The sequence below is a fragment of the Ctenopharyngodon idella genome, chromosome 10, assembly GCF_019924925.1.
Source record: "Ctenopharyngodon idella isolate HZGC_01 chromosome 10, HZGC01, whole genome shotgun sequence".
NCBI lineage: Eukaryota > Metazoa > Chordata > Actinopteri > Cypriniformes > Xenocyprididae > Ctenopharyngodon > Ctenopharyngodon idella.
Window position 1 is genome coordinate 31,941,976 of NC_067229.1, and position 21,992 is coordinate 31,963,967.

Genomic DNA, 21,992 nt, shown 5'->3' on the forward strand with positions numbered 1-21,992 from the left:
ATCTCAGTGATCTAATATTCAGTATGATGCTCTTACCAATGCAATGCTGATTGTATCGTGAATGTAAATGTTCTATGTTGAGTTGTGTTACTTAGTAATTGGTTTTGCTGTGATGGACAACATAAACAGTTGCATTCTAGAAGAGAACCCAGCTACTGTACTGTATATTTAGGGAGTATAATATCATAGAGACATTAAGGTGGGCAAGTGAGTACCCTAGCAACCACTATGAAAACATCCTAGCAACCACTCCACACCTAATTAGTTGTCCATTTGTTGTCCTTCAAACCTTTTAAACAATAATTCTGAAGTGCTGGTGTGCTTTTTTCATAAAATGACAATTTAAAAACCATCTATCCTTAAGCTCTTCCACAATCCTATTGCATATTATGATAATGATCATAAATCTGTAGTGAATCCTGTGGGTGTATGCTAAAACATTCACAGCAGCAGCCTTCTGGCAGTTTCATCATGTCAATAGTGTGTGCACTATGTTTTAGCGATCTTCTCATAAAACATTCCCACTATACACTGAAAAGATTAATATCTGTAGGTGTTTCTAATAAAGGTGGGATGTAAGTTTGACTTTTGAACCAAGACAATTTTTGTGCTCCTCAGTGACTTTTGTAACATTATAAACGTCTTTACTGTCATTTTTGATCAATTTAATGCATCCTTGCTGAATAAAAGTATTAATTTCTCTAATTTCTTCTAATTTCTGAATGATCATGTGCCACTGAAGACTGGAGTAATGATACTGAAAATTCAGCTTTGTCATCACAGGAATAAATTACATTTGAAAATATATTAAAATAGAAAACAGTTCTTTTAAATTGTACTAATATTTCAAATAAATGCTGCTTTGGTGATAGTCTCTTATACTCACCAAAGCAGCATTATCTTTTAAAAAATCTTACAGATCTTACAAATTTTTTGAGTGGTAGTATATAATTTTATGGTATTTTAATAATACTATTCCTCAATCAGACTCACTTTGTTTTGGATGAAGGAAGAGGTTTAAAATATCCATTACCTGGGGGTTATGAGGCACAGCCGACAAAATAATGTGCAATTTATTATTCAATTATTATACCTCCATCTACTACCATCACAAAAGAAGCAATGTGAAGATAAACTCGCATTACATTTCACAGAACAATTCTAATCCAATATGTTATAAAAAAGCATGATTAATTGAAAGAATGATGTGATTTGTCCATAAAACACTAAAGAAATGTTCTTACTGAATTAATTAGCACACACGCAAAATATTATTAGCAGATGCTCTGATGTGATGTTATAAAAATAATATAAAAAAAAATAATACAAATAATTGATACACATTAAATAATGTGAAAAATTATGTTCCCTGTACAGTCATTGTGTCTGCACAAATTGTCAAATAGATAATCGTTGTTCTACGATGGAAAATTCATGATTTATTGCTCTTGTATATGTAAACCTAGTTGCTGCAGCTTGTAATGTAAGCAATTTATTATCGTAAACAATACAATGAGGCTTTTCTTACCCATTGGGATACAGTAACAAATGAAGCAAGCTCACAAAGGTTTTGTTTTCTTTCAGCAATACTTAAAATATAAAATATAAATGATCCAAGTGCAACAAACAGTAGCATGTTCTGAATGTTCACCACATGCCTATAATGTATTTCCAGGGCTTCTAGATTCCCATTGGACCTCCATTCACCTGTGAGGGCACTGGGGACAAAAACCGTCACGTAACAGCAGTTATGCCATTTATTAGCCATTATTTTTGGACTTGCTGAGCAGCACTGTACATGGAAATATCGAATGGCCTGTCGAGGTCCTCTTCAGTGTTTGCAAGATTGTGCACAAAGTAGCTCTCAAACGAAGAGGTCGGGATCTCTGCGAAAGATGCCTCTAGGGGAGTCTCTGATGGCAAACACTGTCTGTTCCATAGTCATTAAAGTAAACGAGCGCTGCTATGGGTAATGTTAAGCACAAAACAAGGCCCGCAGGAGAATAGTCTCACATTCTGGTTTGCTTCCACACTGTCAAGACACCCTCTGATAACCTCCAGCATGTTTTCTATAAACAGTGTTTATCCAAGTGTCAGCAAGGCAAGGAATCAAGAAGCAGCCATCATTTTCCCTGTCATCCATTATCTGGCTGCCAGGCATTGTCAAATCTGAGAAATCAATTAGTGTGGAGCATCTTGACAGAAGACTCCACTGGCCCTCATGATCGCCCTGCTGATGGAAGGAGACAAAGTGTAAGTAATGAAGACGGCCACCCACGACCCTTCCCTGCCTGAAAATATCTCTGTTTGCCTTTCGACAATGCTCCAGGAAGCTGGATCACAGACTGGATTTGGAAATCGAGCAAAGCAACAAATTTAACTTCATTTTAATTAAATGCTACTGTTTGTTCCTGTTTTTGAACATGGTTACATAATGTCTTTTAGTTTTATTAGCTGTATTTTGTGTAAATTTGTTGGTTTAGTTTAAGATCAGCTTAATATAATTTAATAAAATTGATATAATTTAACAGATATTTAATAATCCCTAATTGAGAAAACAGCACTAATGCTGTTCTTTTGAAATTTCTATTTAAATAGAAAACAGTTCTGTTAGCCTACTGTTTTTACTGTATTTTTGACCAAATAAATGCAGCCTTGGCGAGCATAAGAGACTTCAAAAACATTAAAATCACCATGAAAATGGACAATTCTTATTTTTTATGGAATATTGCAGTACTTATTATAAATTATTTATCGGTACGTCATTATTTATTATATTCATGTGCCCTAATAATCTTTAATCAAAATAATTTCTCCTCCCTCTTACAGTGACATCTTGTCTCTTTTCTGATGATGTGTTTACTGGTGCGAAGGCGGGACAATCTGCCAATCACATGAGATCGACCAATAGCAGACCACAACCATCCAATCAATTCCCCATGGACAAAATCAAGTCCCGCCCTACATTTTTTTTTCTTGTTTGAGAAGCTGTTTCACTATACATCACAAAAGGGAAGAAAAGGCTATCACAACCTCTGTTTCATGCAGACTTTCATTTTACCCATCGGAATAAATTGCATTGTAAATAGATACTGATGATTGGAGGGACTGACAAACATTTTTTTATTTTTTTATTACAACAATGCACCCTGATGAATTATGCAGAATAAGACCAGGAACGTGCATTAAGGAAGTAAACCGGGTGAAGTTCAATGTCATGTTGACAATCAGAGAGGCTGCCTGAATCTCATGGGGAGCGCAGGTAGTGTTTTGAGACACGTGAAGAGCGGCTCCTTAGAGTTAATGTCTTTATTACACATGCCGCCTTGGTTAGATCCATATCTATAATTAAGTCCTTTTACCAGATAAAGGGTCGAGCCGCAGTGCTGTTATTCTTTGTGCACCTGCTGTGACTTTAGAGGGTGAAGATGGCTATGAAGTCACGTGTGTACAGTAGATCACTGCGGCCGGTCCCTGGGGTATTAATGTAATAGCGGAGAGTGCAGACGGTGTGTGTTGCTCAGTCTTTGTAAAGACACAATCTCAGCGTGATGTGCTTTTTTAAATTCCTCCTCCAGCTTCATGCCTATACCTTTGCTGTTGCCTTTTAATAAGCTGTCTTTTTCAAACTCAAGGACAAGAGATACACATTATGTTGTTGCCACAGAACAAAAAGGGCCAATATGGTTTATTGCTTTTAATTCATCTCACTGACAGAATTTATCAGCTGTAATGTTCCTCTACTTTTTATTGTGATAAATTTGTGTAATTTGTTGTGCGAAAATCTGTCAGAGCAAGAATATATATAACATTATATAAACATGCTAACCTTTCCAACAGTTGAGTTACATGTATTGTGAAACATGTATGCGGATGACCTTGAGTTTGTCTCAACCTTCATTGATTACTGTATAATTTATAATAATAATAATATAATAGCAATAAAAATTATTATTTTAAAATAAAAATTATTAAGCAGCACAACTGTTTTCAACATTGCATTGTTGTACCAAATTGATGCACCTCTTGATAGTTGCATCAATTTTTGTTCAAGATCTGATTATGATTGACTATATAAACATATGTGTTGAAATTGAACATTATTATAAGTTAGTAAGTACTGTAAGAAAGTAATTAATCAAACAAACTCTACAAAACAAATGAATGTCATAAACACTTGAGAGATTGAGCAGTTTATACAATACATACAATATTAATCATAAGCAAGAAGTTAAATAATTTCTGTGATGCCCATTGAATGTCTTCATGTTTAATAATGATTCTTTAATAATGAATGTTGTTTTAAATTATTTCCTTCTTTTTATCTTGGCAGAACACTTACAGTATGGTGTGTGTTGTGTTTGTGTTTGACAGACAAGTTTACTTGTAATTGGCCAAACCAGTTCCAAACTGTTGACAGTAAAGTATAAAAAATGATACAACTATACCCATTTCCAAAGATCAGAAATCGACCAGCCTCAAAACTTAAAAAAAAAAGCAGCTATTAGCAGTCCAAGCTCTCTCTTATTCAAAAGGACATAATGAAAACTGAATGAGAAATCATGTGTTTGACACCACCACAGAACAACTGTTAAGTGGATTTCCATGTTTGTTAGAAGTCAGGTTTTCTTTTGATGTAAATGGCTCTGACTTGTGTCCTTTGGAAGGTCACATTTTGGCCTCTCCTCCTTTCCATATTAATGCATTTACCTTTAATCACACAGACCCATAAGTACAGCTCACTCCAGGGAAAGGCTTGCAGGAAGACAGCATTAGTGATTAAGCCTTTGACAGGTGACTATTAGACCATGTACTAGTGCTGTCTCTTTGATTTCTGCAGATTTGTTTTTCATGCTTATATCTTTTCTTCTATTATTTGATTAGCATCCGAGTTATTGCGCTCACAGTGTGGTATAGTGGGTGTTATGTTTGGTTGATCAATACATACAAGACAGCGACAGCGCAATGCAATTAATGTCTTTCCTGCTTTTTCAGCAAGCTGTTGAGAGCTGTAAATATCCTCCTTTTTCCGCTGCCAAGTTTAGTTACCCCTCACCGCCCGTGATAATTTGTATGTGAGCTTGTGGCATGCATGCTTGTGAGTCTAGGTGTCTGTGCTTGAATATATGTTCTTATAAACTGTATAGTGCTTTATGCAGTGTATATATTGTTATGCAGTACATATGCTTTATATTTTCTACAACAGTTAGTTCTGGTTCTTGAATTTGATTGGCTGATTGAGTGGTGTTCCAAGAGTGCTGATACAATAGTCTAACAACACTGGGAATGTTTGTATCACTCTGGTCTTTGTTTGCGATTTCTACAGTCTGTGCATTAGTGGTGGTGATTACCATTGTTAAGTGAGTCATTGAATTATTCGCTCAATCGAGTTGTTTAAAACATCTCACGTTATGACTATAACCCTGGGTTCCCTGAGTAGGGAAAGCACATGTGAAATCACACCAAATTCTACTGGCCGACAGCAGTCATGAAATGGTGCGCCATTATGACTATAAAATGACCCCTGAATTAGATGTATTAGCTTCTGATTGGCTGAAGGAAGATGCACAGGCATGCAGGAAGTATTACTCTACTCAGGGAACTGGGGTTATAGTCATAAGCAGAGACATTCCTTTTCGAGTGATCTCAACACTTCGTCAAAATGTTGACGCTATGGGAATGTCAATACCCACTATGAAAGACTGAAAGGATGCTTGGACATAAATGCTGAAAGCCCAAACAGGGTATAAAAGATTAAGCCTCTTCTGTTTCGCAGGTTGAAAAGTCTAAGGGACAGAATGTCTGAAGAACCACAGAATGTGGCACTGAGGAAGGCAACTTTTTATTTATTTATTTTTTTTCCTGAGGACAAAACAGCTGATGACGTCTAAGGGACCATTCACATGTTGCGTCTAAAAACGCCTGGAAAGCGCGACCACACTGCTTTCTTCTACTTTCCAAAGCACTTGCGCTCCCATGGCATCTGTCATTGCTATGCCACCATGAACTGCGCTCTCCACGACGACAAAGTTTCAGCAAAGGATAAATTGATTTCTAGCCCTTGCGTTAGCTCTACTACTAGATATATTTATGGAGATGAGAAATAAAAACCCACCCTGTACAGCTATGATCAGCTGTTTGACTGAGCTTTCGATGTTGTTATGGAAAGGCCGAAGCTGATCAGTTGGTTCTTGTCACATGACCCGCAGTGTGCTTGTGGCATTCTGAAAAGTTGAGAATTTTTCATCTCGCTGCGCCTGGAAAAAGCGAGCGCGTCGCACCGCATGCGCTTCGCTTCGAATATGAGCGTGCTTGCCGTGCGCCTACATTTGAAATAATGAACTTGAGCGCACAAAAGACGCGACATGTGTACGGCCCCTAATGCCGGTGCAATTTATAGTCATAATGGTGTGCAATTTCATGTCATCAGACTGCTGCTAGCCATTAGAACTTGGAGTAATTTCACAGTGCTTCAGAAACCTGTCACACAGAAGTGTTCCCATAGCGTCAACATTCTGATGCAGCTTTGGAAAGGAAAACACTGATTCATTTATCTATGCCACTATGTTGCTCAGAGACATACAACATTCACTCTCCTGTGACTTTGTTGGGAGCTAGTTTCATTGGCACGTTCACAACACCTGGTGGGTGTTCTTTGCTGGTGTATAAGGTCATGAAAATACTAGTAATATAGGCATCGATACAGATTTCCCAATTCAGTTTGAGTTACAATCTCTCGATTCAATTCTTTGGAACTTTTCCCTAAAGTTTCAATGAAACAGAAGTAACAACAGTGGCCAGTTGCATAAACTGCTTTGACTAGTCTTACAAGTTAGACATCTAATTTTTTCCTCTAAGACTGATTATAACTTTTTAAAGCAAGTTATTTTAATGGATAGATTGGTCTAATTTGAATCCAAAAAGAAAGATTGATTGCCCCCAGGCTAACTGCTTGGTCAGATAAGTTCTTAAGACTCAGGCTTAACATAGTAACTGTGTTTATGCAACTGGGGCATAAAAGAAAATAGATTGGGTAAATATTCAACTTTAAAACAACTTTAAAACTGCCAATTTTTTTTTTTTTTTTTTTTAATTCACTAAATAGAAACTGTAATAGTGATTTGTTTTGGGAATCCGGCTACGCTGGTTGTGTTGTATATTTTTGATGTCGATAAAAATCAAAGTTATATGAGTCCTTTTTTCGGCATGCAGTTAGATGTTAAACAGCAAACCTACGTCCTGGTCGATATTTCACATGCAAACGGCATGTAGGCACAACAGCAAAAATAAATAAATAAATAATACAGCCTTTGTAATTCTAAGGGTCAGAAAGGAAGTGGAACTATTCACAAAAACAAATCAAATAAAATGATGATATGATCACTTAAATATATGAAAGCTTGACTTTTGTTTGCGATGAGATGTTGAACCTGGTAAAACTAATTTCCCTCCAGATAGAGAACTCTTAAAGGCAATCAATAGAAAGACAACTCAGCCCGACCCATGTTAAAGTTCTGAATCACTCAAATGGAGCAGACAGAAATGACCAGTTATGAGAGATTTCCTTTATTACCTTTAAAATGTCACATGCTTATTGAAGACATCCTCAAGGGAATGCATGTTATTTTTCTAAACAAAGAAAATCACATCAGGCTAGAACTTTTTGCGTAGCGCAGCATGTGATTTAATGTGTGAACTTCCATCCAGAATGCCTGATTTGACGTCTCATAATCATGAAATATTTATGACGCCCTGGGAGAGATATTGAGAGCCATGTAATTGGCTTACATCAGCATGGCAGAAGCTTTTGGTGTTGTTTCAAGACAAATGGGTGACAATTTATTTCCTGCCTGGGCTGAGTTTTTTACCACTGATTATCACATCCATCATTCACTCTCTCTACAGACTCAAAGGACAATATGCTTTTTATAAATCAGCAACTAGTCCTAAATGAGAGAAAGTAAATAATGACAGAATTGTATTTTTGGGTGAACTGTTTCTTTAGTTATGGATTAAATGATTCGATTCAGATATCATATGCTTAGAAATTCTCATTACAAGACTCTTTGTTAAACATGAGGTCTTAATGTCAGTGCTTGTCCTACATTAGTCAGTGGTTTAGTTAATAAATAAACATTGACAAAGCAGCTATAACACAATGATGAATTAAGCTATGCTGCTAACAGTGACCTTGTTTTGCCTTCGTCCATCCTTACATTGCTATCGGCTATTGCCTGTTTGTGCCTAACTACTTGCACTGCTGGATAATCCCCTGCTAAAATTTATTCCATTGCTTAAAATTATCTGCATGTCTTCAATGCGGCAAGAGATCAAATAAAGCCATAGCATCCTTAATCCACTCATATCACTACTGCCAATGTGCGAAAGTTCCAAGAATTTATTTTTTCATTGTGAAAATCTTAAGGCAGCCAAGATGGAAAAAAAAATAATAATAATAAAAAAAATGTAGTTCTAGCGATATCATCTTGTCTTTTTCACTTGCAGATTATCTGCCAAAAACCATTTTGAAACCTTCAAAAACCATAGTTGCACCTTGTTAAAAGAGTCCATGATAAAATAATCGACTAACAGAGCATAAAATTAGATGGATTCACAGGTAAAGACCAGAAGAAAACTAATCAACATGCACACATTTCATGTACCCAAACTAGCTCGATGTCATTTACATTTACCCACAGGATAGAAGAAAAAAAATCATAGGCACAAAAATATCATGTTCCAACCATGACATTCCTATTAATTAAAGTATTTGTAATAAAGTTGGCATTTCTTTGTGGCTTCTATTTTTCTTTGCTTTGAATCATTTATAGACAAGTCAGTCATTTCACAAGAACAGCCTGGAACAAACTGGCTTCTCAAACCAGAAAATGAATCAGAATAATTGGTTTTCATAGATCTCATGGGTGTTTTCTTAGTTCAGCTACTGGCCCTCTTGTTTAACTGTGTATACTGTATTTACCAATACCTGCAAAAATACTTGTATTTGATTTCATGGTGACTTTAAATTCTCCACTATTTTGATCACTAAATTGGAACTCAGAGACACAATTTGGCTCTGTATGGCTGTTTTTCCTAACACACTCGAATTAGGGACTTCAAAAAGCACCAGGGGGGACCAAAAAGGAAATTTCCATATCTTGTTCATCATTAAAGAATTATATGTCGTAACATGCTGAATTATTATGTTTTTAATGACATTTTCTTTCATTTTTATGTTTCTGTGCCTGTATCACATACAGTTTTGCAAGTATCTGAACTTAAAAACATTTCTACTTCACACAATGTGCAACTAATGATGGATTGACTATACATTATCTTGCTTATTATGCTGCTTACCAAGTAATTAAATAAATGGACATTAAATATTGATTTGTGCTGAAATTATTTAAAGACGTCAGAACAAAAAAGCTTCCAAAGCAAGGTTGCCTCGGTCAAATAGGCTACAGAAAATACTGACGCCTAATTCCATGACTGAATTAGAATCAAGTATTCTGGATCTGCGTGATTTTATATATTTTATTCTATTTAGCAATTTTAAGGGTCAGGGTCATAAACAGCTCTGTAAAGCCAGAGCTTTCAACAGGGGTCCATACTGCAGGGGGTCCATTAAAATATACATAAAATATATCAAAATATTAATTAATTAATTAATTATTATTATTTTGTAAAAATAGGCCTACTATTTCAAAAGTTTTTTTTTTTTTTTTTTTTAATGTGGTCAAATTGTATGGTCAAAAAAAGCACCAAAGATTCTATGCAGCATAAATCATCTTTGAATGTAAGTCTTTCTATCAGACAATACAATAAAAAAACTCGACATAAGGATGTAAAGTATTGAGGAATTAGGTCAGAACTAGTTTAGCATAACCTAATCATTTTTGTGAATATAGTTAATGGAATATATTAATGTTACAGAAAAAAAAATACATATATATATATATATCAAAACAATTAATCACTGCTGGTGACCATACCTGTAATGGTACCATACACAAACTAGGTCTCTATTGTTATTGAATATTAATTAGCAGAGTGTCATTTACATTCATCAACAGTCTTGGTTGAGTAGTGGGCTGTTCTGGCATTCTGTTAGTGTTTACCGCAGCAGGTTTGCCTCCGGGTCACCTTTATTATGACTGTGGAGGACCTGAGGGCGGGAGCGCGCAATCATCACGGTCTGTGATATTTCTCAGGGACGGAGCTGCTCTGAGACTCTGCTGCGGCGGCGAGCACAGATTTCCTCTCACGCAAAGCCCTCAAGACTCATTCTTTTTTGGCTTTGCTCACCTCTGGTATCTCTGGTCGATAAGCTCCGCATGATTTAAGCGTTATTGCTCCAATTATGCAACCCAGAACAACTTTTGCCCTTATCTTCATACAGTTGCTTGCTGCGTATAGCGAGAATTGAATCATATCCCTTTTGATCGACGGATGACCATCATGTTAAATGCTGTTGGATATATACCGGTTTGCCGTGTTGTTGGATTAAACAGGGGAGGCAGCACGTTTTAAAGTGTTTTGCGACATGGAGTCGGATCGATAATGATTTTAATTCGGCTGTAATACTGCTCGGACTAAAGGTAAAAGTCTTCGCTGGAGTGGATCCTGAGAGACTAAATATCTGTGCAGTAACCGCAGGGATTAAACGCGAGTGGAATCAAAAGAGCGGCTGATATGGGTGAGTACTTGGCATCATGGGATAAAGTTTATCCGTTACCACTGATGATTTATAAAAAAATATATCTTTATATTTATAATTTATATTATATAATTTGCAGATTTAAAACATTAGTCGGTTCATTTATGTACTATTAAACGGTGTTACAAAAAGGCACTCTTTCCCAATTTTTTTTTTACATCTAGGAAACTTAGGAGTACTAAAAATGATTATTTTTCTTCTGCTCTAGCCTATTTGTTAGGCATTATTCATTGCATATCTTAAAATCATCTCAAGGTGTTAATAATGTTGTATTTCAATTTTTTTTTTTTTTTTTTGGCTTGCCTGTCAAAGTGATTGGCTTTTTTTATTTCAACGCACAAATTAGTAATGGCCAGTTCGACTCATTTTCGCGAATCGGTTCTTTCGAACAATTCGTGCCAAAGTAGCGGTTCGAAAAACAGCTTTTACATAATCACGTGGTCTCTTACATCACAGCGTGGCATAATGCAAGACTTAAAATATCCTGATAAAGCAATTTGTATGCCACATTGCTGTTTATTTTCTGTTTTTCAATTTAGTTATTAATAGGCTACGTGTTTTTGTGATTTTTTTTTTTTTTTTTTTGGTCACAGTTTAGTTTCTTACAATCATAATTCAGTTCATAAAAAAACAAACATTTATTTCTAAAAATATCTAGAACCGAACTAAATTTATCTACAATTAATTGACATCTCTCAGATGAAAAGTAGCTACTATTGGAACTATCTCATGTAAAACACTACAATCAATCAATCAATCAATCATTAATTAATTAATTAATTAGTTAGTTAGTTAATAAGTTAACATTTCTGCTATTAAAATTGGTTTTCACCCCATTAGTCAGATCCTCACTTCAAATGCTCTTTACTATCAGCTTGAGCTACTCACCACTTTTTTAGCTTGGGCTACTTTTTTCTCAGTTAACTCTTTACCCCGAATGGAGTCGGACATGTCTGGCTCCGAAAGATTATACTGTAATTATACTGATTCAGTTTGTGAACGACTCTTTCAAATCAGTTTTGTCATCTGGTTAATGGTTCTGGTTCTGATTCAAAAGAATGATTCTTTGAATTTCGTTCAAAAATCAGACATTGCTATTACAGCTGAGATGACGAAATGTATAATGAACCCCCCCCCACCCCCCCCACCCAACAACATTTGCTTTTCAAGCTCACAACATTTCCCTTCAAAAGAGAATATGCAATGTCATAACTGTGTTTGATAGATTAGTGGAGCATCCAGTCACTGAGGAGGTTTTTTTAATCTGTTCCATTTCCTCCTTTTAAAACCATTTTCTTGTCTTCAAAATCTAATAAATAAATAATACAGCAAATAATACAGCAAACTCTGTAATCTTATAGAGCTGCTTCTATCCGATTTGTTCCTTAAAAACAGTAATATTTAATTAATGTAATTTTAACCATTTAATCTAAATCTAAGATTTAGATTACGGTAAAACCGTTTTTACAGTGCAGCATAATTTTATATGTAGCCAACAGGGGAGGCTATTTGTCACATCTTATAAGTAAATATTTCTCCAGGTTTATATGATTTATATGATTTTCAACTTTTTCTCAACAAGTTCATTTTTTAAAACGTCAATTTTTACTTTAAAGTGTGTGAAAACCTTTGAGACAGCATGCCCCAATAGTATACATTTATAACATATAACCCATTTTGACATCTTGCCCTGACTTGACATTTTATATAATCGGCCAATGTATTAGATACACCTTGCCTAGTACATTGCTAGTACCGGGTTGGACCCCTTTTGGGAACTGGGTGCTGGAAATATTCCTCAGATATTTTGGTCCATATTGACATGACAGCATCACAAAGTTGCTGCAGATTTGTCGTCTACACATCTCTGGCGTGAATCTCCTGTTCCACCACATCCCATATTGGGTTGAGATCTGGTGACTGTGGAGGCGGTTTGAGTATAGTGAATGCATTATGTTCAAGAAACTAGTTTGAGATGATCTGAGCTTCACGACATGGTGCATTATCCTGTTGGAAGTAGCCATCAGAAGATGGGTACACTGTGATCCTAAAGTGATATACATGGTCGACAACAATAGTCAGGCAGACTGTGGCATTTAAACGATGCTCAATTGGTAGTAAGGGGCCCAAAGTGTGCCAAGAAAATTTCCATTACACCATTGCACCACCACCACCACCAGCAGCCTGAACTGTTGAAACAGGGCAGGATGGATCCATGTTTTCATGTTGTATACGCCAAATACTTACCCTACCATCTGGATTTTCCAATCTTATATTGTCCAATTTTGGTGAGCAAATTGTAATAAAAGTCCAAATTGTAGCCTCAGTTTCCTGTTCTTAGCTGACAGGAGTGGCACCCGGTGTGGTCTTCTGCTGCTGTAGTAGCCCATCTGTTTCAAGGTTCGATGTGTTGTGTGTTCAGAAATGCTTTTCTGCAGACCTTGAGTTGTAACAAGTGGTTGTTTGAGTTAATGTTGCCTTTCTATCAGCTCAAACCAGTCTGGCCATTCTCCTCTGACCCCTGACATCAACAAGGCATTTTTGCCCACACAACTGCCACTCACTGGATATTTTCTCTTTTTTCAACCATTCTCTGTAAACCCTAGAGAGGCTTGTATGTGAAAATCCCAGTAGATCAGCAGTTTCTGGAATACTCAGACCAGCCCGTCCAGCACCAACAACCATGCCACATTCAGTCACTTAAATCACATTTCTTCTCCATTCTGATGCTCAGTTTGAACTTCAGCAGATTGTCTCAACCATGTCACCTAAATGCATTGAGTAGCTGCCATGTGATTGGCTGATTAGATATTTGTGATAACAAGCAGTTGAATAGGTGTATCTAATAAAGTGGTCAGTGACTTAAGGAAGATAATCGGGCCAATTTAGGACCCGATTCTCCCCATCTGACAATCCTAGGTAAAGTCCAGGTCCATCTTGATGGTTCTACAGATTATTTTATCAGATTTGATGGGTGTTAAGAGTGATTGAATCTGCTTGGAAGAATGTACCAATCTCAAATCGTAAATATCCAACAAAATGAATATATTCTTTCTCGTCGTCCACCATGTTTGTTTACTCTAAAGTCACGTTTGACTGCTGGAGATTTTGCTCACAGTGTTCACAGTCGGGACGCTGGTTGTTTGTGAATGGAATCTGTAAGTGTGTGGTGTGCTGTCTTGGTCACATTGCGGCACTCCACACACTATAGGAACAAAAGTGTTAAATCTTTGATTTTTTTTTTTATCATCATGTTTGTGGTCTCACATTTTGAAAATCTGACAAGATTTTAAAAATCTTTCAGTGTGGGCCAGCCTTTAGATAACATGATTTTACATTTATTCCTGCTGAGATGATGGATTGCACTTAGAAATTGCCATGTTGCCATGAAAATACATGTCCACATGAATCAGATCCATCCTTGTGACCATTACATTGATCACTAGCCCTATATACACACTTCAGAAGCCTAAAGGGAAGGCTTATATTAAATCTACTGGCTTAATCATCAAAGATCTCTTTTCTAACATAAAATAACCTTTCAGGGATGAAAGTGACTCATGTTCATACTTCACTTTTTATACACAGACCTTCTGCCTTAGCTGTTATTTCTAGTTTGATTTTACTGGAGAGAATAGGTTTCAAAAGAAGACACAAATGTTTTCATTTCACTTGGTTATACCCTTTCAGTGCAATACCTAAAGTAACTATAACTAAGAAAGATGTGTTAAAATTGCTGGTAAATCTTAAAGAGACAGCTCACACAATAATAGAAACTTTCTTCAGTGGAATACACACAAAAACACGCCTCATAAAAAATGCCTCAGTGAAGTGAAAAATGCCATAGAATCAAAGTCCTGTCCAGAATTGTTTTGGTCGCCACTTTTTTTTTTTTTTTTTTTTTTTTTTTTTTATAGCCAAAAACGTGAAAGCATTCTTCAAGATATCTTCTGTTAAAAGTCATACAAGTTTGAAATGATGACAGAATTTTCATTTTTGGGTGAACCATCCCTTTAAAAACCATGGGTACAACAAAGTATACAGCTGCACAGTATGCAGAGTGCTTCTCTTAATATTGAATTATGAAAGATCACTGGTCTCTGCATTCTTGTCTTTACAGTTATTTACAAGCAGTCGCCACTCGCCACCAGACTTTTAGTATTCTTAATCCTGAGCAGCATTATGCAGCCTGTTACTTAAGTGCAATTCAAATGTACTGTATATCCGTCTTGCTCAGAGTTCATACTGCAACACACTTCATTGCAGTGGATTAAGCTGATTTTACAATCACAATTGTGCCATAAATAATGCTTTTATAGTATAAATCACTCCTTTGTTCTGCACTCCACATCCTGAGTGAGGCACAGTTACAGCACTCTTCAATCTCACAATTAATGTGTGTTGAATCTGTCATTTTAATATTGCAGCTTTAGTTTGACTGGGTAAATTATGTGCTTGAGCTGTGGTCACGTGTGGATAAAATCCCAGCTCAGTGTTTGGAGCGCCGTTACTATCTCTTGTTAAATACTGGATGGATTCCATCATGCTGAGAGCATCTATTTAACCACCCTAAAATGTCATTATCCTAAAACTTTTTTTATTAAAGAGCAGGTCTTGACATTGTTATGGAAGGGCCATGGTGTGCTCCATCCAAATAAAAAAGTCTTTTATAAAAGTTTAGAAAAGCTTTGGGTGCAGGACAGTTTAGGTTAATTTTGTTTTTATTATGGATTATTATTGATGTGGAATGGATTATTAATGATTCTTGAGACACGGGACTAAACATGTCCCTCAACAAAAAAAACAAAACAAAAAAAAGGGATTTTTAGATTATTTTTCTTGTTTTGAGTACTATTATTAGCACAACAGATGCATTAACTTCACACCAGCTTCTGATTTTCTGTCTCACTGTGGTGGCAATTCAGTGGAAATTAAAATCAATTGAAACCATCCTGTTGTCCTAATTCATTTGATGAAAATAACTTTGCCAATAATTAATATTTTTACATCTGATAGTGTTGACCTACTGTATATTGAGGCCAGGAAAACACATTTTTGGGTAAATACTGAACAGATTAATCTAAAATGATTCCCTGAAACATAAACTTTTTTTTAAAGTTTTAAGTTTTACTGCCTGTCTTGCCCCAGTACTCATAAATCAGTGTTATGAAATGGTTCAGGAGTCTCTGGGAATTGACTGTTTAGTCTATGCATAGCTGTATTTTACTTTAAATAGGACTAAATCATGCTCAAGAGAGGTATCCAATAGAGAATCTAACAACTTGAGAAGGACTTAAACACACCATGCATTGGCTATTTGTCATATTTCATCTTACTTGAGGGAAAGTTTGGATCTCTAGAGAAAATGACCATTATTTTACATTCCAAGACTAGGCACATTTGCATTTCCTGTGGCCATGTTGGTCTCTCACGTAAGCCATTAATGTAATATTTGCATTCAGTGTTCCTCTCAAAGTTTAGTTTAGAGAGTTAGGAAGTTTTAATATGGTAAGTGCAGTTCTTTTCATTAAACATTTACCCAGTCTACCATACACCTGAAGTGATATTAAAATTAGTGTTGACTTGACAGCTGAGCTTGATGCAAGCAGCGGGATGTCAGTTTTAAATACAGCACTGGAAAAAATTAAGAGACCACTGCAAAATTAGCAGTTTCTCTGAATTTATTTATATGTATCGGTTTGAGTAAAATTAACATTTTTTATTTATTCTACAAACTACTTACAACATTTCTTCCAAATTTCAAATAAAAATATTGTCATTTAGTGCATTTATTTGCAGAAAACGACAACTGGTCAAAATAACGGAAAAAAGATGCCATGTTTTCAGACCTCCAATAATGCAAAGAAAACAAGTTTATATTCATTTTTAAACAGCACAATACTCCTGGTGAAAAAATTCAAGCAGCTTGGCTTTATTTAAAATGGCTCGTGACCCTCTTGCTTACATTACAGAGGTTTTTATTGGGGTTCAGGTCTGGAGATTGTAATGGCCATGACAGGGTCTTGATCTGGTGGTCCTCTATCCACACTTTGATTGGCCTGGCTGTGTGGATTGGAGCATTGTCCTGCAGGAAAAAAAAAAAAAAAAAAAAACAATCCTTCAGGTTGGGGAACATTGTCAGAGCAGAAGGAAGCAACTTTTCTTTCAGGATAATCTTGTACATGGCTTGAGTTATGCATCCTTTGCAAAGACATATCTGCCCGATTCTAGCCTTAGCAACCACCAGATCATCACTAATCCTCCACCAAATCACACAATAGGTGTGAGAGACTGTGGGTTGGAGGCCTCTCCAGGTCTCTGTCTAACCATTAGAGGACCAGGTGTTGGGCAAAGCTGAAAACTGGACTCATCAGAGAAGATCAGAATCTGTCTTTGTGTCTAGTGAAACCGATATAATTGGGCAAACTTCAGTTAAAACCATTTGATTCCATTCTACTTCAAAAGTTCATGTTTTATCCAGGTTTTGCCATTATCTTGGCACTTTGGGTAATAGCCTTAACTTCACCGTAGCATTTATATGAAATATCAGCTTGTCACTGTGCCAAAGAATATGACAGCTGACTCTGCTGTATGTGCCAGCATCTTCCTTGCCATTTGAAAGGGGTCTGCCACAGTTGTACAGTGTTAAATGAGTGGCTTTTAAATGAACTAACCTTGGATGAGCTATGGCGCATGGGCCTTCAAAGTATTATAATTTGCTGAGTAAAAAAGTGGTGTCTGGATCGATTTTTATCTGCAGTATTACTCACGGGTGGCACACTTGCCACCATGGTCTGCCATAGATCTCTGATTCATTCTACACCGAATGACATTTGCAGTCAAAGACTACTCTGCTGCTGCATTTGTAAGTGGCTTGTAAGTTATTCTCTTGGTTTGGGTTGTATCAAAGACATTCAGAGTCTCAGTTTTGGTGAGGAGTATTGTACAGTAAATATTTAAACTCAGTTGACATTGATTGGCACTACCTTGGTAGATAAGGATCCTACATTAGAGAGTTACTTCTATCAGCTGGCAGTAGCTGCATGGGAGTTTGTTGGATTGAATATCAAATATTGCACTTGGAATATGAAACTTCTTGATACCAATTTGCTGCAGAATAAAAAAATGGAGACCAAGATGCCTTTAGCATTAAACTCCAGCTAATACACTTAATGCTAAGGGTGGGCAGTGTAAGCAAAAAATTATATCAAGATATTAGTAAAAAAGAATTGGTCTCACAATATGTATCACAATAATAAATATATACATTTATTCAAATAATAATTGTTTTATGGAAAAAAAAAAATCATTTAAAAATGGTCAGAAATAATGTCCTTATGACAATTTCCTTGTAGGTCTATTATATACCCTGATCAGCCAATTATTCATTGAAGTGCTTTTTAAACCATTCAAGCATGCAAAAGAGAACTCAAATTGTTCAAAATGTGAAGTGACTGTCTGTGTGCACACACCCGAAATGCAAGCACAGAAGGCCACATAAATGAACGTAAAGAGTTTGGAGAAAATCTGAAGCATGTCAGATCTGTGTCAATGTCTGCCAGGTCTGAAAAAAAAAAAAAAAAAAAAAAAAAAAACAGCAGCCTAATAAACCTGCTGCAGTCTGTGTCATTAATGTTAATCAAAGAACAAAAGAAAAAGAGAGAATCAATCACTGCTCCTCACTGAATCACTTATATGGCTTTAATAAGGACTGATTCACAATCCATTTGTACAGAGAAGACTATGCAGTGTTATTTTACATTTGAATTATTATTATTATTATTTTTTTTTTTTTTTGTAGTATTTCTTACCTGAATACTAATGTTAGACCTACCTGAAAACCTTAAATCACTGTTTATTTCATTTGTATCTGTTCTTGTGTGTTTATTTGTGCTACTGCTTACAATTTGTTTATTTGTTCTTGTTTTATTACTGACTGTTTACTTATCTTTAAAAATGCTTGAACTTTATATTTGTTAGGTTAATAGTTTTTGTTGAGGTATAAAAATTGTATTGAGTATTGTGAAATTTCACTGGTATATAAAATGTTGGTGTTATAAACTTATTAAAATGCAAGATTACATCAAAAACAATGAAAACAATAACTGTTTCTATTATATTAAAGGCACAGCTAAATTTGAAATTTAGGTAACACTTTACAATAAGGTCTTCTACAGCATTTAATAATCTGTGTTAATGTTAATTTCAACATTTACGAATACATTATTAAAATCAAGAGTTGTATTTGTTAACATTAGCTAATGTACTGTGAACTAACATGAACAAACAATGAACAGCTAGATTTGTATTAACTAACATTAACAAAGATTAACAAATACAGTAAATAATGTATTGCTCATGGTTAGTTCATGTTAGTTAATACATTAACTATTGTTAACAAATGAACCTTACAGTAAAGTGTTACCAAAATTTATTACAATGCATTTATGTGAAGATTTTTTCAATTATATTGTAATGTTGAATGGCTATAGTTAACCTACTCATTTCATCCACAGAAAGTGAGAAATAAATCAATTAATCACGATCAATTACAGAAAAATGTGTGATTTTTATTAGTTATTTTTTAAATCGTGTATGACACCGATACACAATATAGTTGGGGGTTGGGCATTACTTAGGCATATTGCTCACTAATTTGATTATTAATTTACTTCTTTATTTACTCATTTATTTAATTATTTGCTTAAATTGACAGCTATTATTGAAAGTTGGTGTTTTAAATAAAACTGCTCTTAATTTTCATTGATGACTGATTATTGCAGTATGTCCTATTATAGACTGTTATTATAGAAATTTAATTATATAATTCATTGTATAATAGACCTAATAATTTAATACTTTAATTAAAAATGCCAAATTCTCTTGATATCGCCAATAGCTGATGCTTTGAAATCTCTGGCTATTGTTGATACATGATATAATCTATTTGCACAACCCTACTGCTGTGCAATTTTTGTTTTTTGTTATTAAAACATTTTATTAAAAGAATAGCCCAGAAGTGTCATGAATCAAACTACAATGTAGCTTACAAGGACATCTCACTAAAAATACATATTTTGTGCCATTATTTTGAAGTACACTGTCTTTTTATCTCATTACATTCAGTTCAGCCTGGTAACCCACATTCACAGCTTAGGTAATTTATGATTTCGTTTGCTGTGGCACTAGAGATTCAGGAGAAATATGCTCTTTGCAGCCAGATGATCTAGATAAAGATAACTAGCCTTTGATAACAGGGCCATGCTATTGAGCCAAACTTTGACCCCTTGGGTTAACAATGTCCATTATTGTAGGATGACAAACAAACAAACAGGTACAGTAGTTCTTGCACTTTTGTACACCCTTGTACTTACAGATTTTTTCTTGGAACTTGAGGCTGGATATTGTAAGACAACATTTGTACTGTTGTGGCTACAGTTTATGGACAGTGCAGATTGTGTTTCTATATACACTTCACAAATGTGTGTCCTTGTAGAGAGGGAAATAATGCGTGTAAGTGTAATGGACAACCAGTGAAGCATACAAATTGGTAATAGTCAACAAGTCAATTGGATACAGATGAACCTGGGCCATTTTTTTTCCTCCTCAAAAAGCTTCAGAGGACAGGTTATAGCGGTTTGATGGTTTTTATTGTCATATGTTTACTAGGAAATCTATACCGGGTCACTGCATGCTAGAAGCAATTGAAGACAATGATATGTAATTATGATATTTATTGCTTGGATTCTGAATTGGTTTTGTCACCATTAAGCCCTTAAAAGAGACCATTGGACAGTACTGTTGGAAGATGTAATGACAGTGATCTCTTGTTTTCTCCAGCATCCTCTGAAATTTTCCTAACAGCACCAATGGGATTATAGTTTGGTAAAACTGATGACTCTGTAGTTTGCTGTGTATGCTTGGATGGCCTCAGTCCTCCTTTTTTTTTTACAGTAGACAATGAGTTTATGGTACACGCAGTGCAGATCTTCAACTGAATGGTTATACATTAAGACTTCGATCAATTTTTCTCTTTGTTCTGCATATTGCTGTATTCTTTCTTTTTTGCCTGGCAAAGAAAATTCCTGTTGCACTTAAAACGTATGAGATGCAAAAGATTGTAATGAAATTGTCCATTTTGCCTCATTTTTTCTGGCATGGATAACACAATATGAAACACATTTCAAATAGCAGGGGTAATAGCTTCAGAGTAATTATGTTTGATGTAATGATTCAGCTCTAAAATGACTAATCAATTTCCACAGAACAGTATAAAATATGGCATTAAAGATATTGCAGGACATTAGTCATATCTTAAAGTTGATTAGTTCCTAGGTGATAATTACTAAGTTCAAAATGGTTCCTAGTAAATTAATCCAAATGACTCTTGAGACTCTTTATGTAATTCTGTTCTAATTCAAAAGAGAGTGCCAAAAACGTAACAGATTTATAGCGATATTCTTTATGCTGTGTAGAACTTCATAAACACTCTGCATCATATACTGGTCCTCTTTATGAGGTTGCGCTAGAATATGAGATCTATATGATCTCATTTATATAGGACATGCATATAAGATCTCTCATATTCTGAGACAGATGTCAGAAGCAAACCAATCAGAGGTAATAGGTTTGTGTGTGCTAATCTTGACATGGATTGGAAAGGTTTTATTTCATGAAATGATCTATTACCGCTCAGTTTAGAGAGACATACAAACCACAAATTCCAATTATGCAGTCAACCAATCCTGAAATAAGGAGCAAACAAAGAGGCTAAAAGACCCATAAAAATGTGCCTCAGGCAACACAATTTGTTGGAAAAGAAAAACAAAAGACAAAATCTACATCTTTCATGTTTATTGTATTACTATTTTTTTATTTATTAATTTAGTGAGTAGCCATCTAATAAGATCGATAATGTAAATTCATCTGGACATTATTACAAAATAAATTACTTCAGGTTCAGGGTGATACAAGTACACTGCACTTTATCCCTTGCTGATTTCAGAGATTCTCATTAGCCACAATCTGCAACGGTCTACAACAGCAAATTGTTGCATGTTAAATAAAATCACCATCTTTCATTAATTATGATTACCATTAACATTCCTATGAATGACAGTATTTCACACCTGGGTAATATTTCACTTGTTGAACATCAATGCTAATTAAATTTAATCAAGATTGCAAATGATTCTGTGTTTGATATAAAAATAAATAATTATCTGTGTTTGATTTGAAAATAAATAATTAAAAATAAAATCTGATGGCCCCT

The 21,992-nt window shown here is 35.3% G+C and overlaps 1 protein-coding gene across 2 annotated transcripts in view; it reads left to right on the top strand.

Annotated features, from left to right (window-relative positions):
- Nucleotides 1-10,114: 10,114 nt before the first annotated feature.
- lrrtm4l1 (leucine rich repeat transmembrane neuronal 4 like 1) overlaps nt 10,115-21,992 on the top strand; it is a 33,950-nt gene continuing 22,072 nt past the window's right edge. Inside the window, exon 1 of one of the 2 annotated variants that reach the window (XR_007932091.1) lies at nt 10,115-10,699. Coding sequence is in view for 1 of the 2 variants with exons in the window: in XM_051908403.1 (XP_051764363.1) it covers nt 10,696-10,699 (4 nt within the window). In the remaining variant the exon portion in view is untranslated. The remainder of the gene's footprint in view (nt 10,700-21,992) is intronic. The other variant, XM_051908403.1, reaches the window with a different exon arrangement.